This window comes from Pezoporus flaviventris, unplaced genomic scaffold (genome assembly GCF_033815535.1).
Source record: "Pezoporus flaviventris isolate CSIRO_AGI_PZ_B2104156 unplaced genomic scaffold, CSIRO_AGI_Pfla_v1 ptg000036l, whole genome shotgun sequence".
Taxonomy (NCBI): domain Eukaryota; kingdom Metazoa; phylum Chordata; class Aves; order Psittaciformes; family Psittacidae; genus Pezoporus; species Pezoporus flaviventris.
Window position 1 is genome coordinate 24,696,078 of NW_026892584.1, and position 27,130 is coordinate 24,723,207.

General features: G+C 36.3%; 1 protein-coding gene across 3 annotated transcripts in view; it reads right to left on the reverse strand.

Annotated features, from left to right (window-relative positions):
• SLC25A21 (solute carrier family 25 member 21) overlaps positions 1–27,130 on the reverse strand; it is a 257,673-nt gene that overhangs the window by 46,564 nt on the left and 183,979 nt on the right. For 2 of the 3 annotated variants that reach the window (XM_061463547.1, XM_061463548.1), the window contains exon 3: positions 19,521–19,604. In XM_061463547.1, coding sequence (XP_061319531.1) covers positions 19,521–19,604 — 84 coding nt within the window. Of the gene's footprint in view, positions 1–19,520; positions 19,605–27,130 lie in introns of those variants that run through there. The other variant, XM_061463549.1, reaches the window with a different exon arrangement.

Here is a 27,130-nt window from a genome sequence, read left to right on the forward strand (position 1 = left end):
CACTTTATGCTTATAACCAAGACATAGTGAGACATTTCGGTGTCCAGGGAGTATTTCCAAGCCCTGGTCATCTGTTTTATCAGCCTCCTGGCTGCTCTTACCTTTGGTGTTCTCTGCTCTGTCTTCCAAAGTGAAACTGGGATTTACCACATTTGTCCCCAGTATATCTGGCTATTCTTGAATTTTGCTTTCACCCACATTTGGCATAAACTAACACTGCTGTCAAAGATGAAATAATTTCATGTTCCTTTCCCAGTCACTCTGTCATGCCTTCACAGGATCCTCTACATTAACTTCTTTACTTTCCACTGGCAGAAGGTCTATGTGCCTACATGATAAGCCAGCCAGAGAGAACCCTTCTGGATTACCAACATGATTCTTTTTTAATGGCCAGGTTAAGATTAACCTGATAATTTTTCCAACATCCATGACTCCTGACTAAGAGCAGAAGTGCATGTGCTGGCACAAAAGACAAGAGTGGCGCAAGAGCAGGAACACACAGTGTACACCATTGCTTTTTCTGGTGGCAGTGCTGGTTTAAAACAACCATGAAACTATGGCTTTGGTTAGACACAAATCAGGATGTAGCATATTATGTTTTCCTCTTTAACTTGATTTTTGATGTATGGTTCACATCTTCCTGTATATTATACTCATCCAGCTGTGCTATAATAATGGCACTTTTACCCTCTCATCAGGCAGTAATTTTGAATTAAAAAGCCTCTTCTAGGGATGGCTTCTAAAGTACAACACATACCACCTCATGAATGTGGTAACTGATATGCCGACATTCCACAGTGCTAAATAGGTGAGGATGTTGGCTTTCAGGAACAATCTCTTGCCAGATAATACTTCATTATCTGACAGACCATCTGGTTTCCAGTCTGTCAATGCTATATTAATACAGTCAACTCTCTACGCTTGATTATTGCCCAACATTTCTATTACTTTGTAAATAACAGAACAAAAAAAAAAAAAAAGGCTTTTAGAGACTGAGCAAGACAAATCACCACTTGCTCACGTACTTGTCATTGTCATTTTTGGATAATGGCCAAATGGTGGATATTTCTCCATGTGACTTGTGAATTCAGAGTACAGCATACCCCATTGTTATCAGGAGAAAAATCACCAACTTTTAATTGCACAATATATATATAAACACAGCTGGCCTAGTGACTCATTTAGTAATGCAATATGTTACTCCCTAAAACTCTGTTTCAGGTGTGACCTCAGGACTCTTTCTATTCCAGTTGTTGAAGTCTGTGAGATTTAGAATGATTTACTCCTAGACTACGGGGAATATTTAAAGGAATCTTTCTTTTCTGGGATTTCAAAAGGAATGGTTGGACTGCAAATGAGAAGCCGTATCTATTGGATATCCTTCTGGTGTCTGTTCAGAGCATCTTATTTTAAGAACGACTAATCAGAAGAACGCACAGTTCATAATTCCATTGATTGATCTCTCTACAGTAAAATACACATTCCTCCAGTGGGAGGAATGTCACTGTGAGAGTGCAATGACATTACAGTACAAGACCATGAAGAACAATATTAGCCACACTTTAAAAAGAAAGATATATATATATATCAAAATATGAATAAAATAGTGGTTTAGTGTAGTTAATAATCAAACAAAATTTTAATAAATACTGTATCGGCTTCTAGATGAAATTCTTCTACTATGAGCCAGGAAGCTGGTGAATACTCAGCCTTGATTCATTACCAGCTCTGACTATTTGCCTTTTTGTGTATAACTCCTTTTCTACAGCAATGTCTCTGTGTTTCTCTTTTTTTCAATAGTCTTGACATAAAATTTCAGTTCTCTCTCATTAGCTGATGTAGTCATCCCCAGCAATACATGGTCTAAGTTAAATATCTGCTTCAAAATCTTAGACGCCTAAGGAAACTCTGCAGCTAAATAAATTAAAACTCAGAACAAAACATTTTTGAAAAAAGGTTGTGGTTAGCTTCCAGTGAAAAATGCATAAATAATCAATTAAAGAAATGCTCAACATTTCCTACATGCCTTTTTCCCATTAACTGAATACTTTTCCAGTGACTACTCAAGACGCCAATGATCATGCTCTTATCAGGCATGTCTGAAGTATTTTTTTCAATAATGAAACACAAATACAAATATAAGCAAGTTACAGTAAAAGAAAGAGCAAGCTGTTCCAAAAAGTAGTTACAATTAGATTGGATATACCATAAATATCTGTTTTAAATTTAATTGTTCTCCATAAGTCAGGTCAAACATTAAAAAACCCCAGGAAACAGAAATTAACTAGAATAACTTTTTTCTATTCCAATTTACTACTTAGTGCCTACAAGACTTGAAAACAGATGCCTCTGTGCCTGTCTTCAGTGCAGTCTGAGGTACTAACTGTATCTCTATTTCAGAACAATAAAATATGACGTTGAAAGTTTTGTAGACTCATATCTCAGCAAAGGTGCAGCAGCAGATGCAGACCTGATGAAGTCTGGTCAAGTGGTGCAGCAGTGGAACATGCCTGTTACGCTGCACAGGAGCCAGCATGACCCCAAGGGATGCTAATGGGAAGACTAAAACCCCGTAAGTATCCTAAAACCATGCCAGGCTGCATTCATATGCTAGCAAAATAAGCAGAGATGCTGCTGCCCCGCCTCAGCAACTTTTATAAAAACTTTTCAAGAAGTACCACTCTTGACTTCTGCAGTCAAAAGCTATCCCTACAGTGCAGATCTATTTTACCATGTTTTCTTTCCCAGCAAACCTAGGAATCCCTCCTCAGGGGCTGTAAACACTACCCCCAGTGCTGCAGTCCCCACTGCCAGCTCCCGTAGTCCCACAGTGTCCGTTTTCCAGGACTCTCTCCTCCCATGTCCCGCTACTCTAGGACACCCCCTTCAGTACTTTCAGACTTGATGCACTGTGCTGCGCTACAAACTCCATGTGCATCATTATTCAGTTTCAGGGAACCTGAGTCCAAATCTGAAACTTTTTATAGGAGAATATATCATAACATGCCATAGCCTCTCAAAGCAGAAGGCCTGTGACAAGACAGCCTTCCTGCTTTCTAACATCTGCTCTGTACAGCTCTGGGCGACATGCTTAGTCACATGCTTGAGCTTCTGTAGTGAGAAGCAGTTGGTGATGTGAGAGAGAGAAGTGAGGGTTGAATGTCTAGGTCAGGATACTGTAACCCCAGGCTAGATTTGTTACTAGACTGGATGAGAAACAGGTTGATGAAACCCTATAGGCTCAAGCAAACAGACAGCTATTTTCCACAAGCAGAGGAGAACTGGGTTTCATAAGCAGAAATGGTACCGCGAAGAATAAGCTTCTCAGCATGGGGTATTGCAAGATTCAGGTTCACTCTGCAGAGCAACTACAGAATCTTTAATATCACGCCTCTTATTTCTGTGTAAGTGGGCTAGCGGGGAGCACTTCCCTTCATTTTTGTTTCATAGTTCACAGTCACCGCTCAAAAACGGTCAAGAAGAGAAATACCTATTATTTTGCAAGGGAAATGGTAGGAAGAATTTGTTATCTCTCTTAACCAGAAAGTCAGGTGCAATTACAGTCTTCCACATCTGCAAGGGAGTTTTTTTTTTTTTTTTCAAATAAACTCATTGTCATAAATGGTTTAGTGGAAAGAATTAGAAGCCACGACTCTGTCCAGCTGCACTATCACTGAGTCACAGGCCCTGCTCTCTGGACTGATACATTTTGAAGTGTACAGTTGCAGCAGAAATGTAAAATGAGTATTCCCATCTCTACTCTCTCTCTCCTGTGACTACCGAAAGAGGCTGTAAAATGGTGACTAGACTACAGTCCAGCAAGTGGGAGCGAAGGTTCTGGATTCCTGTGGGTACAGAAGGAGTAGGAATCTTCAGTTACTGGGCAGGCTCTGTAAGTTATTGCATAAAGGAAAATATCCTTCAGAATCTATTATTTCCCTAAAACAAGGTAGCAGAAGACACAACTGTATCTTATGAGGAGTCCAATCATATAGGTCTGTTTTAGGCATTGTCTGGAAATGCCTAGAAGTGGATTGAGTTTATGTATCCCCACCTGGCAAACGTGAGCTTTTTTATAAATAGAATTTTAAACTTAGGTGATATTATCTTTTTCTGGACATGGCTTTTTTTATTTGTCTCATCAGTATCAATCCAAAATTTAAGGTATGGTTCAAAGAGAGTAGCTCATCTTTGGTTAATTCTAATTTTCTAAATTAAAAGAAGAATAATCATAGTTTGGAAAAATGATAGCTTAAAGTTTGGTCATGGAATAATGCATCAGTTTTCATGACACTATAACTATTGGTACAGATTCTCTGGTTTAAGTAAAATGTATCTGTGTAGACCTGCTTTTGTAAGTAGCTTTATTCATAAGCAATTCATACCTAGCTTTATAGCAGCTGTTCTTGTAGTTTCCGAATCCTGAAGATTTGTAAGCACTCTAGGTTGCAGTACTTTGCCCTTTTCCCTGGGGTCTATTCTGGTAGGACTTCGTAAAGATATGTGGGCATGCAAAATGGTGCTGTGTCCACATCATTCTACTTGCACTGGTTTGGCCAGCTTTACCGTTTAGGTGTCATTCTGGATGATCTTTCATAGGCTGCTAAGCAAGCTTTGCAGCTAGGTCTAAGGACAAAACACATTTTGTCCCATGTGTTTAAGGATTATTTCAAAGTTCTGCTAAACACAAATAGGTGCTTAATATAGTTTTTTCTGATGATATGATTGTCAGGCACACATTTGAAGCAAACCCTGAGGGCTAACAGAATTCTTAATTCAGCTGTCTTTCAGTGATGGGCAAGCAGTATCATTTAGATAGTTCTGTTGTGGTTACACATATACTTATATAACTGCTTTATAATTAACCTCTTCCTGTGAGAGAATTTTTATTCACAGGTGTTTATAAAGTGGTCGCAGATGAATCACAGAAGCAGAAGCTTTGGTCATGCATCAGTTAAGGTAGGAAATGTAGACATCCAATGCTATCTGGAATGCTGTCAGACATTCCCAAATTTTACCATTGCTATCTACAAGATTTTCTATGACAATGAAAACTTGTATCTAAGATTAAGAACAAGACACTTCACAAAATAAAAGAATTGCAAGAAAAAAATATTAAGAAAAATAGTAAAATAGATGATGGCTAGCGCATATATTTTTCACGTACTGACTACACAATTTTATCTGAATCCAGATTTTATACAATTCCCATGTAGAGTTGTAGAAATGCCTGTAATACACCTGTTGGCACAACACATGCATATTACTTACATGACAGAATTATAGGTGTCTAAATTCTGCTTTCCATGTGGGTTACCTTAAAACCTAGGGCAGTTGTAAAATTAAGTGTGTAATTTAATATGTTGTCTTAAATGCAGGTTTAGGTAATATGCCAGAAAAGACTTAGAAAGGTAGCACAGAACAACTTGGTAAATAATCTGTAATTTTGCAGGGCACTAATGAATGTGGAAAGAGTGTACTGTTTATATAGAGCCTATGGCACTCTAGACTGTAATGATCACTCAGCAGGACAGAAGCAAATTTACATGCTATGCTCTGGAAGGCAATATAAGCTTCATTTGGAATTAAAAGACTTACCTGGCACAGAAGGAAGCAAGGAAGATCTAAGCAGCAGCAGCTTATACTGGTAAAAGATCATGGATTTCTTTTTTTGAAAAGTATTTGTATAATCTAAGCAATAAGAGTAAGGATCTGCACACTTTGAGTAATTTCCATGCAAATTTCCTCTTTTCCTCTGCTGAAAACTAAATATTATTGATTACATAAACCCAAAAGAACACATTTCAGGTTTTAGACTACTTTATGTTGTAACCTGACACATTTACTTGTGGATTTTTTTTTATTCATCTTTTCCTGTCTTTGTGTCATCTTTTGGTATGGAACTCTCCTTCTCTTTTTGCTTCTCTAACTACCACAGTTCCCCAGAACCCTTCTATGTGAAATACCTGTTAATAATGCATTTACTATATGAGGTTTTTCAGCATTATCTCACCAAACCGTACAAATTTCAATGTGTTTCTTCTATTTCTTCTGACTGAGCCTTCTCTTCTTTTAACATGTATACGCATTTTCCTTTTTATATCTGGTTTAGGTCATCTCACTGGTAACACAAAGGAGAGCACTAACATTTAAAAAAGCAGTAGGAAGGCTAAATCTTTATATAATATTACCACTAGCTTGAGTATGAAAATGAGGGTTGTATAGCAATGACAGTTTGAACTCGAGGGGATTAAGTATCACTTAAAAATAAGCATATACATATAAGCAGCATATATTACAAAATATGTTACAGTATGATGATAGTCTATCATCTCCCAGAAGCAGGATATCTATTATGTCATTTGAAACTGGAGTTGCTATAGCTAGTAGCTAAACCCAGTAGCTAGGTAATTAAACAGTTTTACAGAATTTTTATAAACGTGGCTAGAATTAACATTTTAGTAGCCCCTACTTGGCTTTAAACTGTTGTGCACACAAGGCTAGTGTCAAACAAAGCTAACACTTGTATGGCTTATAACTTAAAACAGTGTCTGATTTTCATATGTACTAGGTTTACTTATATCCTGGAATATAAAAAGGACATTAATTGTCTTTATGTCACCAGAAATGATTTTAATGAATTATAAATTCTTTGGACACTATCTGAACTTCCAAAAAAAATTGCAAACAGCATGAAACAGAATTCAGGCTTTGGCTATGGACAGAGTCTTATGTCCTCTATAATTTTTCAATTCTATCTTCATTCCAGAGTAACTTTCAGAATAATACCAACAAGTAAATAAAGCATAAAATCAGAGCACAGACTTCAAAATCTGGTATACAAATTACTGGGATCATGGAGAAAAAACCCACGAGCTATCAGAAATACTATATGAACGTTTGTACAATCCAATCACATTTCTGATTATTTCATCAGTAACCTATCAGGTTCTGTGGTTAACTCTCTGTATGCCTCCATCTTTAATCAAAACATTTGCACAGAACATAAACATTAAGACATAAAGTAAAAGTTATGCTAAAATTGCTATCTAGGTGTAAAATTCTACATAGTGAGAAATGAGGAATTGCATTTTAATGAAAGCCCTGGGTTCTGCTCCTTAAAAGAGAAAGAAAATTAAAGGCCTGAGAAAAAGGCTACTTTCAATTGACTTCAGAAGGATGTGAATCAGGTCCTTAAAGTAGCAATTCACTTAGTACTGACTGCTAAATTTATAGCACTTCTTTATTTTCTAAGCATAACAGCATCCATTCATCACACTGCAGTAACAAAGCTGTAACTTGATATATGACAAATATTACAAGCTTAATGGCTGATGTCCATTACTGACGGGACCTGCTTACCATTTAGAAAAGATTGGCACTGAAGGATTACTGAGCAAACACAGCACCTGAAAAAACTTGCATGCCGGAGTCTGTCATCAGGTGTGTGATCGAGGGCATTATCCGAGAACGCTAGCTCTTATCTTCAGTTGGAAACTGCTGCAATTGCCAACAATTCTCAACAAAGAGCTTCCGTCATGGAAGGCTGATACAACGAGCCAGTCTGGTGCTGGTTTACCTTCCCAAGGCTTCATTCCTTTTTATGGATCACCTGAGACCAAGCAGCACACCAGTCTTTAATAGCTTAAATAGCAGGACAACCTAGCAAACTGATGACAATCAAGGGAAAACCAAACCTTTTTGGTAGAAAGACAAAATTCCAAGCATTCCCTCATGGTAACTTAGAAAGACCTACTTCTAAAACCGCATTGTCCCAAACAGGATGCTGAGGGAAACTTTCTTGCCACTGATGCCTAGCATTTTGCAATGACAGATAATTCTCCCTATAATAAACTGCTCACTAGTTAATTTTTCACGTTTTACACCTCTATAATTCTTCTCAAGAACGCATCAAATTGCCCTTTCCCCCCCTTTTTTAATGTAATACTGGATAAAATTACTATTATAGAATGAAATTACAGTATGAAAACATACTGTTATTTTTCTTGTAATATTACACCTTTGATAACCTGTTAATTATTTGCAAATAGTAATATGAGCTATTGAAATACTGATGGACACATTTTATTTTTCTCAAAATTGTGGCATTTTCTTTGCACAGGATTTTTTAAAATGTAGCTGAAAGTTTTATTTTCACATACAGAAATCAGGTTTTCCTACAGAAAAAACCTAAATTAGTTTTGGTATTTTAATTAAATTACCCATTTATTACAAAGATATGAAAAAAATGAGATGAAATACTTTAATATGTTGTAACCCAATAGACATAAGAAAATCTGAATATTATGCAAGTATACTATTTTGTGTTACTAAAAGTAGAGGCTCATTATGTGAGAATGTATCTTAAAAAGAAAGGCTGAAATGATAATTAGTTAGAACTTTACTTTTATCCACAAAATGTATTTTTCTAAATCACAGTGGTAATAAAAATAATAAATATTACATATATACTAATTTGTAATTCATACCAGAGATAATATTTTCAAATAAAAGTGGTGTAAAAAAATGATCTCTTAAAATATTTACGACATTTTTTGATATTATAAAGGATTTCATAAAGAAAACTATTTGAATTTACATTTTAACTTTAAGACATAAGTAGAATATTTAGTTTGTTGCAAAATAGGGATTTGCAAATAAAAGAATGTACATTGACCACGTCTTTTGTTAAATTAGGATATAAATTATTTTATGTTGGATTTAAATAATGAAAAGAAAAAAGAGTTTTATTAAGAAATGTTGCAACAGTGAGTAATCTGAGCCTCTGACTAGATTAGGAGGCATCAGGAGTGTTGAGGTATTTGTCCCTGCCATAGAATTCAGCTCCTACAAAGAAGAGCAAATAGATGCATTGGGTTTCATTACCAAATTCCTATGATGCAGAGGTGTTTACGTATTACGTAAAATTCCATTTATCAGATTAAAATAAATCCTAAAAAATCATTCTATACTTGAGATACCCAGTTCCTGATAGCTACAAAGCAGCGTATATGCAAGTTCAGGCAACACCAAAATATGCAAAAATACACAAACATTGAAGGCAAGCTGCAAAAAAAGCATGGGAATTGATCTTGCATTTATATCTGGGGCCAGTGCTTCAGCTAGAGTTACTGCCCTGTATGTTACACAAAAGCTTCAGAAATTTACTACGAATTACCTATTGGCTTACTGTGAAAGAAGCTTTCTACACTGGACAGACAATGCAACGGTACAGTTTATCTGTGCTTATGTGCATGCATTCCTGTAAGGAGATGCAGCGTGTCATGCACACACTACATGATGTAGACATTTTTCTAATTAAATAAAATGATTATTATTGCATTAAAGTTAGTATTGTTATTGATAGGGTAAAGAAGCAGAGGAGGCTGTAAGTAAAGTTGCATAAGCAAAGAACGTGAAAACTAAAAATCAACCTCATATGTATACAGAATTATATTTTCTCTGAAGAGGTAGATAGCATAACAGGCAAAATAAGCTACTTATTATTCACAGTTTGATTCATGTAGAATGCAATGCGCCCTGAAACATGAGTTAGCATTATACAGAAATATACTCTCAAAACATTGCCATGCTTGATGCTAATTCCTCATTTTATCTTGTTTTATTTAAGATGCGTTCCACATAAAATCTATGTAACTGTTTAATGCTCATAGCTATTTACGTTGCTTTTATATTTCAAGGTGTTGCAGTGCTTTAGAGGAATAGTTTCTTCTCCATGGTCAAGCACAGATATTCTCAACATCTAGCTTACTAAATTTCTTTCGGAATGTGAAGCATGAGGTACAGGAAGACTTCAACTAGGGTAAATAATATTTCAAAGAGAAGAGGATTTGGTAATGGTGTTAGAGATGAATGATCAGCATAACTAGCTGTTACTGCTGCAGTGCAGCTCCACCACTCAACAAAAAGAAGGCTGTCGGGGATTGTCTTTCTAACAAAGGTGTAATTTAGAAGTTTCTAATATAATGCTGTTCCTCTTCCAACATTAAAAAAAGCCAAACCCTAAAACAAACACAAAACAACAAAAAAAGTAATTTATTAAAAAAAAAGTTGAGGATACATGTATTTTCAGAGTATGGCATAATACAAAGTTGTTAGCAAATATATTATAAATAGCATACAATTAACCTACCCTGAAAACAAGCAAATGACAAGTACTGAAAAAATTATACCTATTCTAGAAGGTTGACGTAGTCTTACTACATCTTCATAATTTACAGTTAAAATAATGAGCAAATGTATGTAATGTAAAGCTTAGTTATTTCTGAAGTGAAAATGTTTTATCACTAAAATGCAATACTTTATTTTGCACCTGCATTTTTTAGAGATTTAAAAATTTTAGAGCTATTTAAAAATAGAGCAGAAATATGTAACTAAACAACTGAGGACAATAGTAGTTAAAAGAAACAAAGCTGTGTTTTCAGATGTAACCAGTGAAGAAAACGAAATTAGATGAGGTAAGGATATGCAGATTAGAAAGGCATAATAGTGTTATTATAAATAAGTATGAAATATGGTCTAAGAATATGCTAAATGTATGCTGTCTGATTAGTTAGGACAAGACATGAAAAAAAAATGAAGATTTTTTTCTCTTGAATGCACCAAACTACAACTTATAAACTTTTACTTTAAAAAGAAAGCTTTTGATCTAAACCACTGTTGCTCATTTTCACATGCATGCTTCCTTCAACTTAAATAAAAACACTTTACTTTGCATTTTACGCTGTCTGCCAGGTATTTCCTGTGAACATCCATCTAAAATCTCTTGGTTCTAGTAACTAATGTCTATAAAGAAAAATCTGGCAAAACTGTAGTTCTAAGCTTCACGAGCAGCCATTTTAAACAGAAAGCTGGTTTCGTTGTGTTGACAATCACATTTTAAACTGATTCCTTCCAGATGAAAAGATGCTTTTTCAAACAATGTAATAAAAGTGTCAAGTCAGCTGTTCTAAGGACATAAAAGTGATTTATCTGTTCTCTGGTCACTGTTTTTTCCCTTGATATGGTGGAATTTTTCTTTTAAAGAATAGTTTAACAATTAGTGGCTACTAGAAGAAGTAGTTATGGAGGAGCAAATAACATTTTGTCTTTTAAAGAAACACAACGCATAATTGCAAGTAATTTTGCATCTCATGATGCATACTCTATTGTGTTTATAAAATGTTAACAGCAAAATCTACATAACAGATAAACAGTTAATTCTGGCAGCTCTCTATTGACAATGTCATCATCAGATTTCAGAACTACTTCTTCCATAAGAAAGAGGTTTCAGATAGATTTCAGATCCTTTTATCTGCTTGCAGCTGGGCATGACAGCCTTGCACCAGCTTGGATTTGAGACATCCCCCACCCCTTCATCAGGGCTAGAACCAGTTTCTCACCTTTTAAATTCAGTTCCAGAGACTCTAATGTTATTATATACACACCATTTCAGAACATGTAAGTTGCGTAGGGACAGATCCGCCAAAAGCGTCATGATCCAAAAGTATGATTTAAGATTAATTTAGGCACTTAGCCTTAATGGTAATTCATGAAATCCTTGCTCAGAGGATATGTAGCCCTGGTTGTGACTAATCTCAGAGGGGTCTTGGTTCCTGACCTGAAAGCTTCTCACTAGCTGAAAATTTTCATACAGCCCTGGGTGAGCCAAGGAAGCCCTGGAGAAGGGCAACATGTACAGCACACCGTGTGTGAGCTGTTTCCAGCCTTCTAACTCTAGATGGCTTTCAGCTCAGCAGCTTGGATGCCTGCTTGCTTTGCACAGCAGCGACTACACCTAAAGGCGTAGGAGGTTTTGGAGCTCAAATGCAGCACCGCACTGCTGTCTAAAGCAGGGCGAATGGTGCCAGGCAGAAATGCCTCCATCAGGGCCCCAGGTGCAAACCTCTGTATGGAGCATTGATGAATGTCACTGTCACTGCTCTAAAATACTGCAGTACCAATGATGAACCAATTACTAAAGCGGGAGAAATTGATGGCCATTTTCCTGGCCTAACAAATTCAGCAGATATGCTCTTCACATTCATAGACCATAAACACATTCAGAGAAGCCAATGATGCAGCATAGTATGATACTTTCCATACACTAGACTAAAAGGAAGTGTTTGAGAAGCATGATTATTACATTGATTTAAACAAGATGTTTGAACCCAACAGGAACCTAATGTGATAAAATGATAAATATTCTTGAATGCTAAAATCATAAGGACTAAAAATTTAAGTTCTGCTTGTCTTTCCCTAGCAAAGGTAGATACATAAAAATGGATTGTAAACAATACTTCTAGGTATCTTTTTATTACTGTAAGTATAAGCATCTTATAATGCAATCATACGATTCCAAACTGAGGCCTATAGGAGCTATTGCTATGAATGCTAATACTATAATGAGTTCTATTTACATTATATTAATAGAAAATACAGACAGTAAAGAAATCATAACTTTAAGATTAAAACAATCTGATTATGAAAATATTTGAAATTTAAAAAAATATAACTTGGACCTTATAAAAATACAGAAGACTTACCCAATGTAAATGGGTGCGCCTTCAGTGGCCTTAGCAAACAATGATGACTAACAGCAGCTAAGATCTGGCCTGTTTACTTCTAAGGTGCTTATAAGATTTATGTTAGTTCCTATAGGAAATAAATAAGGGAGTGTATCATCTTTAAAACATGATTCTCAAAAGTGATTCTCTATGAGTGTTCTTGTTTACTGTGTTGCCATATGTACTAGATCAAATTTTGCAAGTAAAATGTGTGTCCATCACTAATAAAAACGTGGTTAGCTAAACACTACCCTTGGTTACACCAGTACAACCTCATTGTAATTCAGAGCTGTGCACATAAAACTGGAAATAGAAGTTTTTAACATTCCAGAGCCATTTCTTATGTTTTCAAGTGTTAACATATGAAGTGGGGGTAGGGAACCTCCAGTCAGAAACAGAGAATTCCTGCCTGAAAGGGATGATGAAAACCTCATGACGGTAACATCATTGTAAATACTCCTATCTGGAGTCAGCACAGCGCACTGAACAGGGAGCTTTAGGCTTAAAAATACTACTACCTCCATGCATTCTCCCAGACAAGCTCCTTCACAATTAGGAGCCTGTATCAAAGAATGCAATTCTATGTACACGTTTCTCAGAGCTTTGATGTTAACATGGGGCAAACAAATGACATGGTATCAGGCTGCTCTGTGAGAACCACCTATGTGCATGCTCCAGTGCAGATCTACTTGTCTTCCTGGCACTTTGCCCCTCAGTATCCCCATCTGTACCAATGTACAATATAACTCAACATACCACTGAGATAATGGTGCTTCCTTCTTTTGTGAAGTGTTTTGAGATCCATAGGTTAAAACAACCAGTATCATCTTTGTTTCATGACTGACTAGTGCTGCAAAAGCATCCAATCATTTGGGATTGTTGGCAAAACACCGCATTATGAACTGGTTACTTTTTATCTACTTAGAGACTAATCTACTTAGAGACTAAGAGAATGCATGAACATTTTATAAATAGGCATGCATACGCATATGTACATGCATTTTGAAATGTAATGAGGCATCAGAATTTCCTGAGTTTTTTGTCAACTTTATTGGGAAATGAGACAAAATTGAACCATCAAATTTGCATGTTTATTTTAAAAAGGAAGCAGAACTCTCATCAACTTCATACAGATACATGAAAGACGTCTCTTTTGTGGCCGTATTTTATCTAAACCCTTGCGAGCATAATATAAATCACAACTTATTATCAGGCAAATATTGTCAGTCAAATTTTCTGTCTTCCTCTTCTCTAATATTGAAAGCAAGTCTTAACAATGATTTTACTCAAGACTGTACCATCATTTAAATTCTATGGCTCAGCACCCATTCAGAGTAAGATAAAAATGATGGTTTTAAGACACAGGTTCAAACAAACTATAGACAACAAAACTGAACTAAAATCAGTAAGATCAGATATTATATGTAGGACTATGCAGAGTAAGATATGGGGTAAAGTGCTAGTAGGTGCCACAAGAACAGTTACAGGGAAAGCATATCTATTACTTTGCATAGATTATGAATCATAAAATCATAGAATGCTTAGGGTTGGAAAGGCCCTTAAGATCATCTAGTTCCAACCCTCTCATCTAGTTCCATCCCTATGAAGATGGAGCACTTGCTAATTACCCAGAGGAAATTCTGAAATTCTTTTATTGTGGGGCACCTGACGTCTATGCTAAGGCATCTTTTCTCTATTTACTGAAGATCTGGTTCTGGGCCCCTCAGTTCAAGAAGGACAGGGACCTAGTGGAGAGAGTCCAGCGCAGGGCAACGAAGATGATTAAGGGAGTGGAGCATCTCCCTTATGAGGAAAGACTGAGGGAGCTGGGTCTCTATAGTTTGGAGAAGAGGAGACTGAGGGGTGACCTTATTAGTGTATATAAATATATAAAGGGGGAGTGTCACGAGGATGGAGCCAGGCTCTACTCAGTGGCAAACAATGATAGGACAAGGGGTAATGGGTACAAACTGGAACACAAGAGGTTCCACTTAAACTTGAGAAGAAACTTCTTCTCAGTGAGGGTGATGGAACACTGGAACAGGCTGCCCAGGGAGGTTGTGGAGTCTCCTTCCCTGGAGACATTCAAAACCCGCCTGGACACATTCCTGTGTAACATTATCTAGGTGTTCCTGCTCCGGCAGGGGGATTGGACAAGATGGTCTTTTGAGGTCCCTTCCAATCTCTAACATACTGTGATACTGTGATACTGTGATCTATAAGTGCAGGTTGATCTCTACTAAGAAACAAGATTCTCGAAGGTAGCAAGTGAGCATGGATCCAAGTTCACTTCTGCTCCTCCTGGTATGAAGTGCTAAATAACAAATCAAAAAGTGGGGCAGATAGCTGTGGGGGGAAATAAAATCTTAATCTACTACTTCTGCTTGTTCAGAGCACTTAAAGCAGAGCCCAAAGTCTGGTCTTTTGATACCACAGGAATTTATGCCTCCAGAAAATGGAAATGGATCGCTGCTTCATAACTGCTCACAGGGAAAAGGGATTTTTGGCATGACTGACCATGTCACACTTCCCTGGTCGGCAATTTCATTGACAGATTCAGGCGCAAGGTAGCCAAGTATTTCTATCTTGTATAACACTTACTTGGCAGCCTTTTGACAGGTCTCCTCAGCCCAGCTGGAAGAGCATACATTCAGCTGGGCCCCTGGAACAGGCAGTGATGGTTACTGGTGAGTGTGAGAGGTCGGTGCTTCCCTGCAGGGCTGGCAATCCTGTAAGTCTCCTTCCCTGACCTGTTGGCAACTAGAAGCAGCAGTGTATCACCTACAGCAAGGCCTCAAGAGCACTGCTGTAGTCTCTCAAGAACTTGTTACCACAACAAAGAGTTGATGGATGTAGGCAGGACAGAGAAGAGTGCTAGCAAATTCCTTAATTGATGAACATTGATCTCACGTAAACCAGGAATGCTCCAGCTTCTGCATGTTTGCTGACAACTCTGTGCTCATCCAGCTCCTGCTTAGTCTTGGCTGTTCTCCCACCTACTCCACCCATAGCTGACAAATTTTGTGTAGCTTTATAATCTAATCCCTCTAATGTATGAGTCAGGGCACTGCTTATTAAAAAAAAAGGTGTGTGGTCATACAGAGAATTATAGATACAAGAGAGTGGTAAGGTGGTGCTGAGAACAAGACAGGAATAATTATTAAGCTACAGTGCTGTGTAAACACAGAGGTAATTGCTCCTTCACAAACCAAGTTCAACATAGTCAAATAACTCAGTAGAAGTAACGAAGTCTCAAGTGATCAATGACAACTGTGTTTTGCACTTTTCCAGGACCATCTAGTTCTAAGGAAGGCTAACAGCACTTTAAACTGTAACTTATTCAAGGGCTGAGTTACAAAGCTGGAAACCAGGATATTACTGCCCTTTCTGTTTCAGGCAAGTTAACTAATGAACAGAGAAAGTAACAGGTTTCTTAAGTGAGTGTGTACCAAAAAAAGCCAACTGTAACCCAGAACATTTACTGTTAAAATTATGACCCCATGAAAATCCCAGTTTATAAGAACAAAGTTGTTTATAGACTCGAAATAACAGCATCCATCACTTTAATGCTGTAACTCCAAATTAAGACAGTGCAGATGGGCATAATTTTCCATTCTTAATATGAGACACAACACCATGTGTCCTTAATATAAATGCAACATATACATTCAGCTAGACGGTTTGTTTATTCTTACATTTCATATTCAAACCTAAGTCATTATCAGAGAAAAAGTGAGCGAATACAAATGCAGTTAAGATGATGATGATACAAAAATCAGTCATTTAACATAACCTAACTTCTTATTTTTAGGATCTAAAAAGAATGAAAAGTTTTCTCTATTAATGGTTTCAGTTAATCCTGTATCCAAACATTTTCCCCAGTAAACATCAGATTATTTTTATGTTGGCTATAAAGCTGTCGCTCCTCAATAAACAGATATGCTCCTGGTGGGTTCACCTCTGTTGTCAAAGATCTGTCAGTTCATGCATCATCTCATAAATGAAACCAGAGAACCTCTGATGCATGGCTCCTAGCAAATCCAGCTGAGCAGAGCTTGCTCACCACTGAAAGATTCACACTGATGCAGCCCCTGTGCAATTGGCAGCAACTGGATGCTCCCAACACAAGTTCACAAAAGCCTTCAAGTTGATACTCCTGCCTCGCTTTAACAGAAAGCTCTGTGACCTTTAATGCTCTGCTCAACTGAACCTTCCTTTAGTGAGTCTCAATTAAATTTTATGTTTTGTGGCTCCCGTTTTCTTGTAAGACAAGAAAAGAGTTCAAGGAATGGATCTTTCTTTGAAGAATTTAATTCCCTGTGGAGAAAGTTTATTTCCATCTGAGGAGCCACTCAAAGTTTGGGGGAAGGGTGCTTTTTTTTTTTCCCCGTGTTTTTTTTTTTTTTTGGTAGTTTTTTTTCTTTTTTTTTTTGGTTAAGAAATTTCTAATGAATTTTTTAAAAATTTGTAAAGATAAAGGAGTCTTCAGATTCCTTGAAAAGGACAGTGTTCTGATAGTGGTTACAGTGGAAACATTTCCTCTGTCCATTTTATTATAATGAACAGAAAATCAGAGGGACGTTAAAGAAATCCTGGCCATTTTTTGTGATGAGGAAGCTTTCCATGAAGTCATCTGATTGCTACTGTTACACTGTCATAATGTAAAACTGGTTAATTTTCAGTAGAAAGCATTGCAGCAAATGGAACGTTTACATACGTATTTATAAAGATAAGTCCTTCCCAGGCTGATTCTGCATACTTAACCTCAACATAACAAGGTCAAAAAGTTAAGGCATTAGGAAGTGTCTTGTCTGAGCTGGGCTCTGACATTTTAGCTCACCATAGTTGCTGCTATTGAAAATGCAAGTACAAATGAGCATAAGCACTATTCCCAAACATAAACATTTTCAGGAGCAGACCATCAGTAACATTTCTTTTCCCACTGTGTTCCTTTATTTAGTTTCTTTTGTAGTCAACATAACATAAAATCACATATGAAAGTAAGGAATTCTGAGTGCTAGAGAGAGGTGCTGAGAGTCTTTTATAGTCAGTGTATACCGAATTAGATCAGTCTAATTCAGTCTGAAAATGCCACACACTAATGGGGCTATTTTGTATTGCCAACATGAAATAAATATGGGGCATGAATGAATTTCTTACTTTTCTCCCAGATTTATACATCTGAATCTGAACACCTCATAAATTGTTGTTTCCTTGTTATCTAAATGTGAAGCCCTTTCTTTGTGCTCTCTTCTGCATATTTTTGTGGTCACTCAAGGATGGGGTTATCAGGATTCAAGGTTTCCATTAACTAAAAACTTCACAGTCATCTCTCTCACTGCCCTCACAAGTGTCATAATCACCATGCTTCAGAAACCAGACAACTGGTGCAGATGGGAATGCAAGACTCATGGAGTCAAAGAGGTTTTTCAGGATTAGGTATTTTATTTTTTTAATTTTTAAATGAAATTTAAGATTATACTGTATCTGAGATTCTTTGTCTCGTTTCTCCCTAGTGCTTACCACTGATGACTGTTTAAAGGTGACCATCTGCCTCTGTTTAACTTCCTGGGGAAAACTAAGTATTCATAGAATTTGCTTTTTGTTTAGTTCAAACTCTGTTTGCTACAGGCAAGTAAAACTCTGTATTAGCTCTAGCCTGAAAGAAATTTAGTTTAACCCACTGCTAAATTATGACTTAAATCTATAATAATTTCATGCAATCATATTTTCTGGTTTACAGAGTCATGCCTTGATATAAATATATAAAAAAAAATCATGTTTATACCAGTGAGCTTGGATAAGATACATGGCATTTTCATGCTCACTGACATAAATATTGAAACTAATTCTGTATTTAAAAATAAATTGCCATGATTGTAAATGTTGATACTTTCCTTCTGTAAAAATACAGTTTTCTTTTGAAAAGCAATGAAAATTGACATATACTCAGCTTTGAAAACACCAGAAGCTACTTCAGCATTTCAAACCACCCAGTTCTATATCTACATACTTATGCAGAGTAGCTTAGCTAAACTCACTGCATGAAACAAAATAGATCTAGTTCTTAATTTTTACCACTTGTCTAACCTCCATTTTTTCGGTACAGCTTGTGGACACAAGAAGTCTGTGCCTCACTGCACCTATGCTGCCTCCAAACATGGTATCTATGCAATTATATATAAGAACAGTTTCATTTTGATGAATATATAGATAAAAAATGGGTTGCTAATATATTTACAAAGTCCTCGTGGAAAGCCTGCCAGCTGCTCAAAACTGAGATCTACTAATTAGAGTTACGTTGATTAAAGCCTAGCTCCCAAAGAGCTCCTGTGGATAACAGGCTTAACTTTAAGCATATGATCAGTCCCATTACATTCAATGGCTTTAACTGGACTGACTGGTCATAAAATTAAGCATGCATTTAAATGCCTTTGTGGATCAGAACCTAAGTCTCTTACAGGAGCTCAGGCTTAGAATAGTGGTACCTTCTGAAGCCAGTATGATTCAGGTGACTGAAGACCATAAATCCTTTCCCATATTCTCTCAAACTGAAAAGCTGTGGAATTCATTACAGCTTGGAAACCAGTACTTCACTGAACTGGTAATAGCTCAGGCTAAGCCAGTTCAGAAAACCAGGACAAGATACAAAAGCCTAGATACTGCACTACACTGACACAGCCATCCTGCTGCCAGAACTGAAGCAGTGTTTGCTCCAGCTCTATAGAGCTGTGCCTCCTGCTTTTTAAATGTATCCTAATAGTAAAATTTGGTATTGTGAGTATAAGTAATGCTAAGACTTTTCAAATTGTGCTCATTATGTAAGACAACATGTTTGCCAAATTCTGGCAATTGCAAAAATGGGGTGGAAAATAAAGAGGATCTAATGTCTGGAAAACGGGTGATTAAAAAAGGTAACATAAAATTGACAATTTTAAAACCATATACTCTTACCCTTCTCGTTGGAAAATAGTCCTAAAACAGTCCCCCAGGCTCTTGTAACCGGTTGGATCAGTTTTCCCTCTTTGAATTTGGAACCTAAAAAAAATACAATTTGCATCACAGCATGAGAAGTCAGTGATTTTAAGTCACTTTTAACTTTCCAATTATTATATAAAAGGAATTTTAAAGGGTTTGTTTTTACATATCTGATTCATTATTATATACTGTTCCTGATATACTTATTAACACTGTTTTCATAAAGCTGCTAAACTATGGAAAAAAGAGCTTTGGTAGTAACTTTTTTTTTTGTAGTTTATGGAACTCACAGTATAGCTATCACCTTTGACATTTACACCTCTTTCTAGTTGTTTGAAAAATAAGCTGTTAACCCTGTGCCTGATCCAAAGCCCATTGAAACTAATAGGAGCCTTTGAGTCAAACCCTGTTTTTGAAAATCTGAAATGGATACTATAGTGTGTTTCACTATGAAATGAATCCACTGTGCAGTTTATTTTTTTTTAATATCTGACACAATTACAATAAAAATCAGCCAGAGACATGACCAGAAATTAAAGCACCATTCATTTTTCATAATTTAATAATAAGATGAACGATACAAGCAAGCAATGAGTTATTTTAATTAAAATGTTGTTTTCTCTATTCACATTTTGACAACAATAAATGTTTCAACAGGAAGCTTGTGGCCTTGAAAGGAAAATCAAAATTATGATTTAAGACTGTAAATATCTTATTATTTATGATTTATGGATAGCAACAGTAGTTTAACAGACTACATTTATTTTATTAGGTATTTCAGTTAGATTACCCTATTTCTTGCAGTTTCAAAATTGCTGCCAACACATGAAACTAAATAGTATGGAGAAATTTTGAATACGTTTTAGCAATAAAACTTCTTCTTGAACTAATTGCTATATAGTACTTAAAAAGAGAAGAAGAATATCAATGTTAGCAATTCCAGTCTACAATAGCCCAGTATCAGGCAATCACTAAGTTGGCCTTATCACCAAGTACAATACTAATTCTGCAAAACACAGTGTTCAACAGTTTCAAGGAATAACTGTCATTATAGCCGAGTATGTCAGATATCACAGATATATTGCTGTTCTGAGAAACATCTATTAGTACTTATTCTAATCATGATACTAAGTCTTATTAATATGTAATAAATTAAGGTATTTTTAACTCGATGTTAAACAGCAATGTTCTCTTCTCAACAGAATTCAGGAAGGTCAAATCAAGGTTTGTACTGTGACAAAAGGCATTCATTGTTTTGAACAATTGTTTTGAGTAATTCCTAAGCAGGGTTCTGTGCTAACCCATACATTTTACTCGCTTTGAGAAAAAAACTTCCAGTGATGTAATACAATTCTTCGGGCAATTATGAAGGCAAGCCCACACCATTTTTGAAAACAGTTAGAAGGAAACACTGAGCCTCTCCATAGTCCTAATAAAAGTAGTTCAGGCACATCTGGGATCGCTATCTGGGGTAACCTCTTTTATTAGCACAAGAACTTGCTGCCAAGTTGGCAGAGAGAAGAATGCGGCTCAATAGGCTTACACTCAAATAAGAGCTGATGCATAACATTTTGTCTGAAAAGAACCCTTGGGAAGGCTAATAGTTGAAAAACTTGCCCCAGTGCCATCACATAAAATCCAACAGCAATATCAGCTACAGAAGCTTTTAGATTGTGGCAATCAAGCAACCAAAATTATAACAGAAAGTAGATTCTGTGTACATTTTAATATATTTAAGACTTGATTATTTATACGTCTCAGTTCCAAACCCAAAATGTCTTTCTTTTGCTTAAACAAGTGCTGGAAACAGTCACCAGTAAATAACTTCTTCCAAGTATTTAAAAAAATAAAGCTTTCTTAACCCAAAATTCCAACCCCCAGTTTCAAGATTTGGCCCACTTGTAAACTCAGACTAAAGCACCACTATTTCTAAAACATCCTCTGAATGACGCACCTTCCCTCTCTTTCACCCTGCAAATTCTCAAGCATGTCCTACTAGCATGTGTATAAGGTTCCCCACTAAGTTGTGCTTGCAGAACTGTTTGTAGAACTGGGACTTTAATCTCAGAATCACTGTGGATGTCAACAACATGGTGAACACACTTATACAGTTTTGTTTTACAGTTAACATGGTGTTGACTTTTCAATGAAATGTGTATGATTTAATAAAAATGTATCTTTGATAGCAATAGTAAAAATCATAGCAGAAGAAATGCAGTATGAATTTATGTGTATCAGATGAAGGATAACTTCTTGCTAAAGAAGTTAAATCAAAGAAGTTTTACATTCATTTCAGTTTTTTGTTTTAGTAGATAAGACCTTAGTATTAAATGAGTCCATTTGTAACACTGGATCACACAAATAACATATTCCTTCCTTTAGGGTTTTTGGATCCATTCCTTCCCTAGTAAATCTTTTTTATAGCTTTAACAGCAATCCTAAAATACATACCAATTATGTGTTTCAACCTAGATCTGCGAATTGGGTTCTTTGATTCAGAATTGCTTGCCTCAATAAAATCATGTGCAACTTTTTAATGAACTAGCTAATTGATCACCAGCACTTGTTATAACAAGCTCAGAGAAGAGCTGAAAAAATATTTATTTGTTTTTCTGGAGGCAGCAGCAACCTGTATTAGTAATCTTAATAATACAGAAGAGTGAAAGCATTCACTCCAAAAACAACCTGGCCTGTTTTTAATGATTGTTTAGAGGAATGAACACAACTGGGGGATACATAATGGCTTTTTCTGCCTCAAATCTGTTCCATTCTAAAAGCATTATAAAATCACTGAATTTCATGCATTTTTGAAAGCTGGATGCCTGCTTTGTATGTTATTAGCTTTCTTAGAACAAAAAAGATTAATTCTCCTAAAAGTAAAATTGAAGCATTAACTTCTGATCTACTTCACTATTTTGAAGTCTGCATGAAGAATGTGCAGGTAATGTTCAGAAACACTCTGAACAGACATATGGGTAGAGAGGCTTTTCCAGGACTGGATGAATGACCTGCTATTCACTACTAGCATATAACAGGTGCCAGAAAGTCACTGACAGAAGACACTCCAACATGTTATGTGTTTACCAAGAGGTTTATCACTCTAAAATTATCACCAGGCTAAACTTCCTCCTCTCTCGTTTTCCTGCTTTTTGGCTTTCTGGCAAAAATGTTGTGGTACTGAGCACTGTCTCCCTGGGAATGCTCACAGAGCTGTTCACTTAGGCCCCCAGGTTACCCCTTCCTACTTAGTACTACCCCAGCACCTACTGCCTGCCCTCTCAGTTCTTCCTCACCATCCCCAGCTCCATCTCCCATGCCTTTGAGGACCTCACAGTCTCCCTTTCTGGCTCATAGCAGCAGCCCACAGGGCTTGGTCTTTGATGCCACCTTTGACTGAACAGTACCTTTGCAGTACTGATGCTGTTTAAGAAGAGAATATCAGTGTCCTCCCCAGAAGACACATGGCTGGAATCCCAAAAAGTGGAAATCATGGAAACAATTTGAGGTTTTGGGGTCTGTCCAAAAGTCAGTATCTTCATTGAAAACCCTGCATGATCTAAACCCAGGAAAATATTTTAACTTATCCACACCAATCAGCACTACAAGTACTACTTGTGAAATAAATAAACCTAAATTATTCTTATTTTGACGGCATGAGAGAGCGCATTTTTGGTTTTGGTTGTAACAGTCCTTGATCAATAACTTTCAATGGGCTCTGCCTGTCATCCTGCAATACAGATGACATCCAACAATATTGAAGATGCTTGAGTCCTCTCATCAGTTCTCCAAACCACTTACCATTTAAGAAGAGATACATCATATTGTGAAGCAATGACTCTACATAAGCATATGTATCTGTTTCCAATGCCTAACTTCAGAGTTCTTATTGGTTTTGTAATAGCCAGTACTTTATTCAGAGTTTTACAAAGTCCTCAGTCCACAAGATGCTTTCCTTCCAATTCCTTCCTATTGCAAGAGTCCTCTAAGTAGTCTTTTCTAATACAATCAATATCTACAGGAGAACAAGCACATGCATGTGCTTTCTGGGGGAAAAATACCAAATTCTCTCTCCCTCTATCAGTTGCTACATTTTTTGCTCATGCTTGCTGAACATTTCATCAAAGTTGTCCTGTGGATGTCTGCCCCTACAGCATTCAGGTATGTAGTGTTTAAAATCGGTTCACCACAACGAACCTAGCAATCCTCCCCCTTGTATTGACTGATGTGGACAGAAGAAAGATTTCCAGCACATGCTGAAATTGTTTTAGTAATCTTAAAATCTAAAATGAAGAAACCAGTATTTTCATTTGTAGATTCAAGTAGATAGTGAGCCGTTAAATATCCAGCTATGTAGGACAACCGCAATGTGATGTGGTGCAGGCTAGGCTCACAAATTCTTGCCACTGGGTTTGCAAAGACTATATACCCTCATGAGCAAATTCCAGAATTTCTTGCTGCTTTTATCAGCGCTGCTGACTAGTTCCTCAACCACAAAGTTCAGAGGGAAAGAAAAACACTGACTCAGAGAACCAGGCTTTATACCATGTTGCAGTGCTTGCCAACGAGTGGCAATCTTAGCTGTATTTTCCTTTTCTTCATGTTCTACTACGATTTTATCATATGTTCTACTTTGAATAAAGCTCCTAATATTTCCCTCCATGACTGGGACTTCTGTAATACCAAAGTAAATAATCTCAGGTACTGAGTTTTGTAGATGCTATAAGGAAGAGAGTTATGTGGTATAACTACAAAATAAATTATCTGTGCAGTGTTAATTTTAAAACAGCTTTTATATATATGTACAGGCTTTGGAAAACTGAAACTAACATTTATAGCCTTTTTTACACTTTCACTAATTCCCATGATTCCAGACACTCCTAGCTGTAGATACAGCATAGGTCGATAAAAAAGGTATAGTCTGAAACTTTATATAAATACACATAATATAACAATTCACATACTTATAATAAAAATTATAATTTATAAAGTTTTGGATTTGCTGACTCAAACATTTATGCAGGTGTTACTACTATCCACTGATATTTAGATTCCACGCAAAACTTTTCAGAGCAAAGAGGACCTTGAAAATGTAATTTATTTCACTTGTATTTTCACTTTTTGCTTAAGTTCTTTGAGTTGCTTATGTTACTTAACAGGGTAATAACTTAATTGAGAGTATAATTCTGTTACTTATTTTAACAGTAAATCGTATGAACTGTTGATGAACTGAATATTAGATTTCAAACCAAAAAACTAAATTATTTTAAGCCAAAGACATAAATTTTGATAGTGCAGGGATCATATTTTAAGTGCTATAGTATTGCTATGATGGTTATTTAACTGCAAAAACCACATAAGAATACAATAAAGTAGAACATAAGGAACAGGCAAAAGAACAGAACTTTTCCCAAACATTCTCCATAGTAGACATAAATTTGTCTCCATCTAATCACAGAATCTTTTATATAGTTCCTATTTACTTCACAATTAATAAACCAGAATCATGGGTAGAGAAGTATTACTAAAAATTCTTCCAAAATTCATCTACATGAATTCCACTTTGTTGGAATTAGTGATTCTTGTTAGTTTATTTATTTGTTCCCCCTAGTTTTGGAGGAACATGTTTTTTGAAGAAGAAAGAAAGGGATAGTAATAATGGAAATAATTGTAAAGATGAAACCTCAAAATTATCTGCAGAGATGTCTTTTATGCAAGTTTGAACATCAGCTACCAGGTAAGACGTTCAAATAAAAATTACCAAACACAAACTGATGAATTCGCACATTCGCTGAAGTATTTATAAAATACTGCAAATCGTAAGCTTGTCCATTCCACATCTGGCCCTCTGAATCCTGATCTGTTCTGTCCCCTCCCTAACTGAGTGGTTACCCAGGAATTTGTAGCTTGCCTCTGACAAACAAAAAAAAAAAAAAAAAGAAAAATCTCAAAAACTGACTTGATATCTAAGTGGGGCAAAAGGAGGAAACATTAACACTGCACGAGAAAGAATTAAACACCTACATCTGGGTAAGGAGTACATTCATAGTAAAGTTAGAGGTATATCAACAACAGATTTAGCAATCTAAAACTGCAGAATTTAGAGGGAAGAGATTGGTTATTCTGATTAAAATCTGAATCCAATAAGATCATCATCATTTGCCACATCCTTTTAGGTTAGCTAAAAGCAATTTATCTAAAGCCTCATAAAACAATTGATCTAAACTCTTAAAGCCTTGATGATGATAACTTCCCATGCATGGCTTATGCTGAGTTTAGGATTTTTTGACAATACTTACCCTAAATGAACTGCATCATTGAATAGAGATACAGTAAAGTCCTAAACATGACAATGTGGCTTAGGTGTTTCACTGGTACTCTTGGTCAATTCTCTGAATGTGAGTTTTATTCTTAGACCAGACAAACGTGCACTAATCACAAAAAGAACTTCACCTTCCCTGTACTTCCTATTCCTTTTATAGATTACTTTCCTCTATATGTTACTTTTATATTTGAGCTAAACAGCACATCATTTCATCAAAAAATATCAGTGGCAAAAAGAAAGCAGTACTTTATATTCCAAGAGTGTAATGATGTGGTTCAGAAATGAAAAGTGCATTTTCTCAAGTAATAATGAAGATCTACTTTTTTCTCCTGCATAATTTTTCCCACTATATGAATGGAACAAACATAGAGCAGCTATAATGTCAGAAAGAAATTTTCCTTTACACATAGTTTTAGAAGACAATATTCAGCAAAAATAAACTAGACCAGCAGCAGGTCAAATTAACCCATGCAGCTTTCATGCACATCTACTCTGGCAATTTGGCTAATGAATAACAAAAATAACTAGTCAATAGCAGTTACATACAAAAAATTTAATGCCTTCCTGTGAAAGAAATAAACAGAAACTAAGTTAAAACCATAAATATTTTTAATAATCTAATTCCACCAATGTGTGTGTGTGTGTGGAGGGGGCGCACAAAACAACAACAAAAAAATTAGTGAAAATGACCATTTTTTCATTCCACACTAAAAACCATTCAGAAAAACATCTTTATGATGTTGTGCAAGTTCTCTTTTATCCCAAGGATGAAAATACTGAGAACATGTTCATAGCAAGGTGAAGATACAGAATGAGGTTCTGAGCTGGTGTCCTCCCTACCTATTGCACAGGCAAGTGTTCCGATCTTCAATCCCCAGCCTTCAAGTCCTGTTAATGCTCTTGTGTTTCTGGGTCCCAGATGTAACTGGCAGCCGTGGGCTTCTATGAGCTCCTTGCAAATACCAGCCTTCCCTCTCAGTTATGGACCTGTAGGCACTGCACATTATTATAATTATCTAGAATTTAGTTTATAATTTTATAATTATCTAGAATAGAGATTATTTTAATGTCATTCCGTCTACAAGTCTTGCCAGAGCAGGAACATCTCTGCTGCCCTCTCTGCTGGTATCGTGGATACAATTCTGTCCTTGAAACTTTTCTTTTGTTGACTGGATGTAAATTTTGAGCACAAGATCACAGCAATGATCATAAAAGGACATCTGTATTTGATAATCACACAAGATTTTGTGTGAAAGATCATGCA